The sequence below is a fragment of the Apium graveolens genome, chromosome 1 (genome assembly GCF_009905375.1).
Source record: "Apium graveolens cultivar Ventura chromosome 1, ASM990537v1, whole genome shotgun sequence".
NCBI classification, from domain to species: Eukaryota; Viridiplantae; Streptophyta; class Magnoliopsida; order Apiales; family Apiaceae; genus Apium; species Apium graveolens.
In genome coordinates, this window is record NC_133647.1 from 101,282,993 (window position 1) to 101,294,134 (window position 11,142).

General features: G+C 33.4%; 1 protein-coding gene across 4 annotated transcripts; it reads right to left on the bottom strand.

Annotated features, from left to right (window-relative positions):
- Positions 1 to 387: 387 nt before the first annotated feature.
- LOC141665411 (flap endonuclease 1) lies at positions 388 to 9,062 on the bottom strand. 4 transcript variants are annotated; one of them, XR_012552077.1, is made up of 19 exons: positions 8,903 to 9,062; positions 8,701 to 8,817; positions 8,539 to 8,597; positions 7,552 to 7,611; positions 7,398 to 7,451; positions 7,259 to 7,307; positions 7,033 to 7,080; positions 6,301 to 6,366; positions 6,064 to 6,114; positions 5,522 to 5,641; positions 5,363 to 5,447; positions 4,502 to 4,583; positions 3,970 to 4,084; positions 3,817 to 3,873; positions 3,673 to 3,719; positions 3,520 to 3,574; positions 2,457 to 2,644; positions 1,566 to 1,678; positions 388 to 624 (listed from the first exon to the last, which is right to left on the bottom strand). XR_012552077.1 is itself a non-coding variant. In XM_074471403.1 (18 exons), the coding sequence occupies exons 1-17, from the start codon at positions 8,912 to 8,914 to the stop codon at positions 1,604 to 1,606; spliced, it is 1,152 nt and encodes a 383-aa protein (XP_074327504.1). In that variant the 5' UTR covers positions 8,915 to 9,058; the 3' UTR covers positions 388 to 624; positions 1,566 to 1,603. The 4 variants fall into 4 exon arrangements, 2 of the variants coding, with proteins under 2 accessions (XP_074327504.1, XP_074327501.1); XR_012552076.1 differs by having other exon boundaries at positions 388 to 629; XM_074471403.1 differs by lacking the exon at positions 2,457 to 2,644 and having other exon boundaries at positions 8,903 to 9,058.
- Between the last annotated feature and the right edge of the window lie 2,080 nt (positions 9,063 to 11,142).

The following is an 11,142-nucleotide window of genomic DNA, read 5'->3' on the forward strand; positions in this document are numbered from 1 at the left end:
TTTTTAATATGTTCTTTCTATTTTATGGAATTACGAATTATTTTATAATTCCAGCTGAGCAGATCACTTTACTCTTTTCACCGAGAGATCAGCACTAAATACTCAATATCCTTGCAAATATTTTCTACAGGCCCAGCCCTACCAAGTACTAAGATACCCAATGTCCATAAGAAATTACATTTTGTAGGCCTTGCTATTAGTTTTCTCTGAATAGAAAGGCAGCAGCACTGTCGAATTTCGAAATGTTGAAGTCTGTCTTTTAAATCCGAAACTGCAAAATGTCATAAATTCGAGTTGCTAAATTTTCTCAATTTTTTTTTACTTTCTAATTCTTTTCTCACATACATAGCCATAATGTCAGAAAATACAGAACTAGATATCAAGTCATGCCAGAAGGAAAAAAAACATTTAGCCACGGTAAGCTTCTTAATATACTTTACATGGATCTGGAACAAATACTTGGCTTACATCGTGGCAGAGAGCATGAGGAAAAAGGGTCAACATTTCAGTATGCCAGATTACACAAATCTCAAATCCAGGTATACATAAACCATGTCGCTAAGACACCATCTTACTGCACCACAGCTACTGCAAGAAATAAATAAGCTTTTGGAACTCTACCAACTGATCTGCAACAAAACCAATATTTAGGGAGCTTGAATTTTAGGTAAATTTGAAAACTTAAATGTTTTACTTGTATATAACACACGATATAAAAGAAAAAATAATAACAAAACTTGTGAAGTCAAATGTAGATGTATGATACGGTCTACAAATAATGAAATGATTCTACAAAATATGTAATCTGAGAGGACAAAGTATACTTCAGACAAAGTAAATTTATCCAAGAATTTTTTGAGCAGTTGGGCTGAAACTTGGCGGATACGACAAATTGTGTACTACATGACTCAACTTCAATGTATTTGGTTCAAAATTGTTACTTTAAAAATCTATGCAAGCGCAATTCATAAATAATATTACTTTAAAAATCTACGCAAGCGCAATTCATAAATAATATTCTCTTAATTTTTTATGCCAAGGAGATGGTATCAATTTTAAAATAGTTTGACTAGTATAATTTTTGGGGAACTACAAACTCAGACCTGATATGAAGCTAAAAGCTTGAAATAGAGCTTTAGCAAAAGAAGTCTCTCTCAAGCTTAGCTTTTTTCTGGAGAGCTTAGTATAGTGATTCATGAACTGGCAACAATAAATTGACTGCACCAGTCCACACGAAGCTGGACTGGTACACCTTAAACCAATCATCCCAGCTGAACTCCGAATAAATAACATTATTGCCTATATTGAATTGGTAATATATAGAATTGAATCTGGCTGTACATCTAGGTGTTTAGTAGATTCAGTCTGTTTCTTTAGACACAAATATAGCCGAATATAGCCGAAAATTGCCAAACATGTATAAACTATATACAAATTTTATCTTGACAATTCATACTATTAAGTTAGCTTACTAGAACATCACTAAATTCATGAAGATACAGACATCGAAACAACTCTAATAAAAAAAGCCATCACAACTCTGTATAAGAATAAGATAATCATACCTGACATAAGTACGCCCGACTTTTGATGTTAGAATCAACTATTTCTTTTTCTTAGCGCTACCAGGCTTTGACTTCTTATTACTAGTTTCCTTTGTAGCCTTTTCAGTTGCCTCCTGTCACAGTGAACAGCAATGATGAGATAATTGTAAACCAAATCACGGTAGCACAACACCAAAGTATAAAAGAAAAAGAAATTAGTCACGAAGTGTGTATGACATTAAAAGCATTCACTAAATGTGATAGCAAAAGACTACGTACATCAAAACTCTGTATACTAAGACACATCACCACAGATAAAGCGACTCATACGAATGTTCAAGTCAGCTCTTTTAAAATATAAAAATCAGGTAGCTACGAGTTTTATTGCTAAACATGTTGTATTTCTAGAACTTATGCACAAGATAAAGTGCATCTCTACGTCCTCACTGTTAGGCACACCAATTAAAATGTAATAAGATGTGTACGACATACAAACTTTTTATAACTATGCCCTTTTTTAATAGTATGAACAAAATATTATGATTCCAGTTTAATTTTCTTTATATTGGGTGAAATACAGTTCTTCCAAGAATATTTTGCCAATTAAGTACATGTTAGTTTTAGCATGATTCTAAAAATCGGGAATAGGCAAAATTGTAAGGTTCAGATTTGATTTTGATCTGAATGCTGTTTGCCTTTGGCAGTGGTATCTCCAGATTTCAGGTAACATATGGATATACGAGTATAGAAAACAAAACTCTCTCATGGGGGTAATTAACCATAGTGCTCGTGGTGAATATCAAGCATAGCCCACATGCCTTTGCCTCAGAAGAGAAAAAGAACACAAATTGCGTTCATCAGGTTGAACTAATTATGAAAAACTGCAAGTATAAGGTTCAACTGAAGGTTCACCAGGGTTTTCAGCTTAACATGCAGAAGCAGACACCTCTGGAAAACATCATAGGTTTCTTGAAACTCATATATGGATTTGGCAGGCTTGAGCAACCCAAGACAGTGGGTCTGCCCTTCATAGATGTTTGCAAAGATAAAGGCTGAAACTCATTTGAGGGCTTAGGAGATCCAAGTATGCATTTTGTTCCCTGAGAAAAAAATTATGAGGGTAGCCTAGAAAGATTTAATTTCCAACGATCTTCGCAAACTTTAACTAACGGTTAAAATTGTTGACTATGCCATTTCGTTTGTTTATCATCATTGTTAAAAAAGCAAGATCATCTGATGGACATAACTTACAAGCTATGATACCCGGACTAGGGTATGGGTGTAGGACACGGGGCCCATCCAAGTGTCAGACTATTAGTTTCTAAGAAAATGAGGATTCGTGAATATAGATCCGGAACTGGAATACGGGTACAGGGATTCGGCATAAAACCTTCACGTAGAAACTATACCTACTTTTTATATATTTTATAATTTGTGAATTAGTATCTTCTACCCATTAAAAAACATATACATTATTTTCAATGTTCAATTTATAGCACAAATTAATAAATAACGCAAATAATAATTTATGGACATCCCTGTGAGGCCTTGTAAATCATTTTGAACTAGATTGCTTGAAGTTGAAGTGTCCAGTTTTCATATAAAGGATCCAACTCAGATATCACACCCACATGCATGTCATGTACGGTCGAGAGTGACGCAGGTACAAGGGCAAAATTGAAGAGTCCGGGTAACTGAGCTTACAAGGCTCAAAGTTGGACCTCAGATTCCCAGGAAACTATTAGAGAACTTACAAGAACCAAATATGATTTACAAACTTCAATGATAAAAACCTAAAGTACATCTACCCATGGAGCAGCGAGTTTATCGCAGAGTAGCACTGAAGTGGAGTACTTTATCGATAGAATTCAGGAAAAAAACAATTGTATATGCTATCATTTTCTAATATTTATAAGTTTGGCACTGACAAACTCTATAATATCAAATTTCACAAATTGAGGACATAAAAGCATACCTTTCTTTTAACGGGAGCAGAGGTTTTACTCATCGGTTTAAAAAATGATTCTAGCCTGTTTAAGAAAATAGCAAATAAATCAACAGGTATCATTACGTCACAAGTCGATAGAACTTTCAGCAATTTCACTTCATTAATCTAACAGCCTCATACCGGCCTTGTGCAGACTTGTTCTTAGCTGCTTTGATTTTTTCTACTGCCTGGTGTAATTCAGAATCAAGATCAGTAAACATATAAACCTATTTGCTAACAAACAATATGGCAAAAGTTGTTCAAAAAAATCAATCAATGGCATACTTTTGTAACTCTGTCACTGTTGAACCCATTTTCATTCACGAGAAAGTTGATCAACCCCTAGAAGAAAAAACAAGAAAATATTGGACAATTATATCAAAGTGCAAAGGAAAAAAAACCATAAATAGTCTGAAATTTCAAACTAGAAGCATCTACATCTTCATCTGGAGCACTCCATTTAATATCAAGTTGCTCATCATCAGAAAGAACTGATGGTTCTTTGAAAAGACGCCGAGCCTCTTGATAAGGCCAATCATCAGGTACTTGGTATCTGCACATAGGAAGACATATAATTAGGCTTCTATGGATGTACAGAACAAAATTTAAAATTACACAAAGTTCAGAGAAGAGAACAGGGGAGGTGACCACCACTAGCTGAAAGTCATATTCATGTACAAGGTACATCGACCCATGACCACAATTAAAACAATTCTTTACTACAGATGATGACAATAACTCTTGTTTACTATCTAAACTGATATGGATATTATATAGAAGACACATTGTATTATTAGAAAAAAAGACTACAGAGCTATGCCTTCCTCTGCAAATTCAACAGTGTTAAAGATAACTTTTGTAAGAAAACTGGGGGGGGGGGGGTTCTAATTAGGAAAAAAAGGAAGCATGAACAACATCTTCCTCATAATTGCAAACCAATTCAAAGATGAAGAACGGATGGAAGGGATACCTTTCTTTGTTTAAGTTCTCCAATATACTCTCTATTGAACCATGTTGTCGGATGAGCTTCAAAGCAGTTAAACCACCAATACCTGATTACAAAGGTACATAATCAAAACAAGCATTATGCTAGTAGGGCAGGTTGCCACAAATAGAAAGACAGTGATATAATCCTCTTTTCTATCCTAAGTAGATCTTTAGGATATTTGTAGACCAAACACATAAACATACAAATGTATGAATTGTACAATGAGAATCATATTACAAGAAAATAATCTAGGAGTAGTCTTTGGAACCAACTAAGCATTCTCCAATATAAAAGGAAACGAATGCAAAAGTCACATCATATAAACTGGAACCCCAATGCTCACAAGCTTTACCCAAGTTTTTCATAAAGAGGTTTCTATGGTTCAAACCCCATACTTAGCGGATGCTTAGCCACATGCCCAAGCATTATCTTCATTCTCCAATATAAACATCACCATAAATATTGTTATAGCAGAAAGTAAAATGGAATTACCAGCCAGAGAATCATTGAACTGCACCGACTATGCATCTGTTATATATTTTTAATTTGCAACTTATTCTTTTAATTTTTATACATTTGAGTTTGACTTGTCTAATAAGGGTTTCTAAAGTAAATACAGAAGGCCACAAGGGTAACTACCTAGTTATCTGGTTAATTTTATTAAAAAAAGCACGTAAGAACTTGATATTCCCAAATACTTAATGTACTATACAATCATTAAAGACCCTTGATTTTAGCCAAAACAAAATCAATTACTAGTAAGTAGTACCCGAAGGGTCAACCCAAATTTGTAGTATATTCAATAACAGATAATGTGGGAGAAATTTTTTAATAAATTAATACCTCGAATGCTATCACAATAGTCACAGCCAGAGAGAATGCACAAATCGATGAACTGGTCCATGGTAAGATCCAATTCCTCCAACACCTGTAAATGATTAGCTGGAGAAATTATTCAACTGTAAAGCAATAAACTAATCCATAAAACAAGACAAGAAGTACCTTTGAAACATCAAACTCCATTACTGGAATTTTTCTTGAGCTAGGATCCATCAAATGGCGCAGAAACCTAGGGGCTCCAAACGTTAGTGAATCCATATCTTCAGAGGCCACAGCATACACCTGAAATGATAAAAGTTAACCAAGACTTTTCCTCTTACTCCCGATTCGATAGCAATTTTTTCGAATAAATTGATTAAAGAGCAGTCTTGGTGCATACCATGGATATGCAAACATGATAGGTTTTAGGTCTAACATTTATGTTTCGTGAATGTAGATACTGTTCAAGTATTAAGATTGTATGCATGCAGAAAAATAATTTCTAGCAGTTAGCCTGTCCAGCAGTTTCATATCATCAATAGGACACTATGGTAAAAATACGATAAGGACTCTAAGTACCCTGGATATGACAGAAGTTCTACTTTCAGTCAGGGAATCAAAATTTTAATCATATTATTTAACTTGATAAAATCAGGGTAAAGTGGATAGCCACCGAGGGATAGGCTGATACTATATAGCATAATTATTAACATTAAGATACATACCTTATCTAATTTGCAAAGTGCAGCACACTGTGCCTCGGCTTCGGAAGGAGCCTGTCAGTTAAAAACATGCAAAACACTCAATTTAAAAAAAATCATGATGTTCCTTTTGTTAGTGGTGCTGCGTTGACTGCCGGGGAAAAGGGGATGGATAGAAGTTGCTATTAATGCAAGTTTAAGAAGTTTTTGTATGCATATATGCACAATGTTACAGCAGTTATAATAATGTTTTAGCTTTACCTCAATCACAGGAACTCCCATAAGTCTGAGAAGCTTTTTGCAGTCATCATTGTGTTGCTTTGTCACCTGCAAAACCCAGAATCATCAGGCAAAACAGAAAGAGAGTAACCAAAAACAAAAAGGATTTCCATAGAAAACTAAGCACCTCTGTTACCAACATGTGACTGTCTCAATAAAGACCATATAACTCCACATTAGCATTACTAAACTCGTACAGTTCTGAGCTAGCTTAGTATGTAATGAAGTTATAATATAAACCTACATGTTCTATTTGTTTCATCTAGATTATGTATACTTTAGGTTTCATTTTTTGGAGTAGAAATCTCCATTTACGTGGAACAGGAGTTGTTAGGCCCATAACACAAGTATTAAAACATCGTCAAAATGACTTAGGACCTTGACTTCTGTTCCCATATACTTAACATAAGTTGGAAGAGTTATAAGTAGGCTACAGAATTGTAAAGGTTTAAACATCTGTATGTTAACACCTTCCTTCCGTGTAATGACTAGTATAAAGAGCTAAATAGAAAAAATGAACATGTAAGGCCATATCTGGAGGAAACTAGTGGGGATCTTTTCCTGCATTACACTGGAAAAAAGGAAAAGAACTATATTTTTGAAATTTTTAATTCAAGATGAATTGTTAGCTGGCATAATTGTCATGAAGATATGCTCTATCTCTGCATCAACAACTCGATAGAACTGGAGATAATAAAAATATCAAGAGTGTACCTTCACAGTTCTTTTACTAAACTTCTCTATCTCCTCCTGATTGCCAGACTGCATTATAACAAACATTTTCTTTAGAAAGTATTCATGATGATAACTACAAAAACCTTACATGAAACGGCATGTAATATCTCACCAGAATGAAGAAAACAAAATTATTATATATAGACACACACACACATACATATATATATATATATGTTTATATTTAGTTTCATGAAATAAGCACCTCTATGGCCTTGTTCAAATCCTCAGTGGCATCCGCCCTTCTAGAATAACTGAATATAGGAGTTTAGAAACATAAGTAAAAAGAATCTAAGCCACTTGGATGTATTAAACATTTTAAAAAATAGATAAAGCAGCCATACCGCTTTGCGAGCTCTTGGCTTTTTAACAGCGGGGGCTTTCCATCAAACACGTAACTATAACAAATAAAATATTGATGTTAAGATTTTAAAACATGAACTAATTGAGATACCCAACTTTCAAAGGAAATACAAAGGGGTTATTCAAGTAAATTACACTGGCTTCAATCCAGCTTCCAGAAGTCTGATTGTACGACTAAACATTCCCTGCAAATGACTAAACAAGAAACAACATATATACTATACATTAGTTCAACCATCTAATAAATAAACACTGAGAGAAGTGAAAATAAAACACCAGTACTCATTCTCAAAACGCATCTTGGCACCATATCAAGTCAAGGGTCTTTATAGAAAAAACCTCATTACTTTTAGGAGTAGAATAATATTTAGGTATATATTGCGCTTACCAGACCCTACTTTCAAGTGAGATATACTGCCTATATCTAGTTTGTTTTTTCTCATTTTCGAAATTCATATACCTAACATTTATCCTAGCTCGTAGACACCCCTCTTCCCCTGACTTAAGTGTGCAAATAATATAATTTATGCAATTAACCATTACTGAATAAAAATATACTCCGTAGCTTTACAAGCTAGTAGTCTTTAAGCAAAAAGTCTCTCTACTTTTTAAGTTTAGAGTTAACATCTATGTACATCTCACTCTCCCAATATCCTACTTCCAACTGACAAGTGGGATCTATCAACTATCACAAACCCAAAATGAACGGGTATGACAGGACAATTAGCCCGTGCATTGTTAAGTTTTCTCATTTCAAAAGACATGTCCCTATTGTTGCAGCGTAGTGGAATCCCCTCTTATCCAGGTAAAAAGAGATTCTAGGTTCGAACTTCAGTGGAGGTTGGGTCATGGGTGTGCACTTATTAAGACTTATGTAATTAGCCATTACCAAAAAAATACATCTTCATAACTTTTCAAGTAGGTAAACGGTCACAGAAAGATTTGCTTCACCTCTAAGTTTAGAGTTAACCGTCAGTGTACATTTCACTCTCCCCAGACCCTTTACGAGAGGAATACACAAAGTTTTGTTTCCACTAATTTGGAAAACACAAAGTTTCTGTTGTTAAATTCTACTTTCTACACATTTTCAAAACACACAAATAACATATACACGAGTAATACCTAGTAACTTCGCCAGCCTCATTCGTAAGCATCTCGGTCCCGGTTCTTCCAACAACAATCTACATTGTTCAACACCACAAAATCACAAACACACAGAGTCAAAAGACAATACTAAACGGGCATACTATATAAGATACACACAAACATATAAAAAACACATACAAGGAACTGGTAAATGCTCATGCTAGCATCAATAGCAATTTTACGGCCAAAATAGCTCTCAAATTTGTGTTCTTTCATGGCATTTGGAGCATTATCAGCCAGAAGCTTTGTTAAACCCTAAAAAATCAAGAATCATAATTACTGTAAATTGACAAAATTAAAAGGGCTATAATATTAATTCTTGAACTTAATTGTAGAATACCTTGATACCCATTTGGTAATTGAGTGAGATTCAGATGAATTCAAGAACAGATAGGATGTTATGGTCTAGGGTTTCAACTATTTCCCGCCTCTTCGAAGCTATCTTTTATATAGGACGAAAAAAAAGAGAGATTTTGTTATTTAAAATAGAGTAATGGGTTATTTTATGGTCGTAGAAATTGGAAATGGGAACCAGTTCCGGGTCGATTAGGAATTAATTAATAATCAATCGGATTAATTTGAAAAAAATAAGATATATTTTAATAATTAGGGCATTTTTACCGGCGCTTCTTATACTCAAATTTGATTCTCTATGTGACTTATTTTTTTTGCTCCCTCTGTCCCGATCATTTTTTTTATATTTTTTTTTTATTTCTCATCCAATTTCTTACATTTTTAAAATTTACCAAAAATAATCAATGGATTCCACCATTTTCCCACTTTTCCTCCATTTTCACACTACTTTTACTCCACTATGCATTAAAAATCAATTGGTCTCATCACTTCACCCCATTTTCTTTCTCTTTTTCACTACTTTATACATATTTATTAACCTCTGTACTCAAACCAAATGTAAAGAATTGAAAATTGGTTGGGACGGAGAGAGTACAAAACATAGCTCGATTATATAATATTTCGGGTTTCACTTCAATTATTTTCGGGACACCAAAATATTAAACATAGAGGTGTTTGTGATAACGGTTATTTTGAAAATTTTCAATCACATAAAAATATAAATGTAAAAATATAGTAAAAATGATCATGTAAATATTGAATATGGGAAACTATTTCATCCATAGTAAAAACAAAAAGGCGATGCACTTCAATTATTATAAAACAAAATAAGCTATCATTATTTAAATACAATTGTTAAACAGAAAATATGATTCATATAAGAACAATATTGTTAATGAGCAATTATTAAAAGATACTTATAAATGTCTTGCCTACCATTTATTAATACATAAATAAGAACTCGATAATGTTGAAATACAAAATTGTGCTAATAAGAAAAAACAAAATTATCTCTTTTGGCAAAATGAGACAATTAAAGCATAGAAGCAATTTCAAAAACATCAATATCTAAAGAAAAATTATTTTATTTTCGCAGACAAAATGATCTCCAATGTGCCGAGTAATCAGTGTAAGCCACATATCCACTTTAAATCAACCTAACAAATGAAAATATTTACAAAATTAGTTAGAACAATACACCATAATAATTTTTTAGTGCACACAAAATCATTTGTTTTGATTCAAAATTATGTAATTTACCTTTGTCTAAAGAAGTAAACCTGAGAATGATCACTGTTAACAGATATCCTGGTCCAAAAAAGGCTATTAATTTGAAAAGTAGCTGCAAAAATTTTAAAATGGAAATTTAAGTAAATCAGTCTCGTGAAATACTTTATTATTATATATACAATCAATAAGATTGTGTTACTCAATTAAAAACATTGCTCGACAATAATACCTCTGAACAAAGCAACTCTTACAGATGTAAAAATAACAATTTTCTGATGGCCTCCTTCATACAATGCCTCAAAAATTTCTGGCAACGGTGCCCACATTGAAACGCGATGCCCACTAAAACAAATGTATAAGGTGTTTAAAATTTAGATAGCTATGCTTATATTCAACCATTTCCCCTAATGTATTGCAACATTCATCAAATATCAACATGTAAATAAATCTACATTATTTCAGTATTGTTACACATTTAAATTCCCCATATAAATAAATATTACCTCTAAACGCTTAAACTGAAATGGATTATGTCCTTAGAATCAAATTTATTCATCATATTATAAGGCTGTTCCAAATTCTCGACAATTTGCAAGAACATATGTCACGAACTTAAAAATTTAATGAAAACATACATGTAGAGAAAATACAGAGAAACAATACCTATGAAGTACCGAGGTAAGTCATTGTCATCAGAATGCATTGGATTGTCCTTGAATTGGTGAAAAGGTACTAATTCAAATTTATGGGCAGGAATTATGACAAATTCAAATTTATGGGCAGGAATTATGACATCATCATTGGGGTACGAAACAACAACGGTGGCAGGGCTGAAGGTGATACTTCGCAGAATGCACAGGCCTTAAAACACCAGTTGTTGCAGAAACATGGAAGTTTGAGATGAAATAGCATCCGCCATTAATTATGATACAAGAAAACTGGTTTCAAATTGCAAGATTGATTACTGCGTGCACGTGATTATTCTGATATCACAAA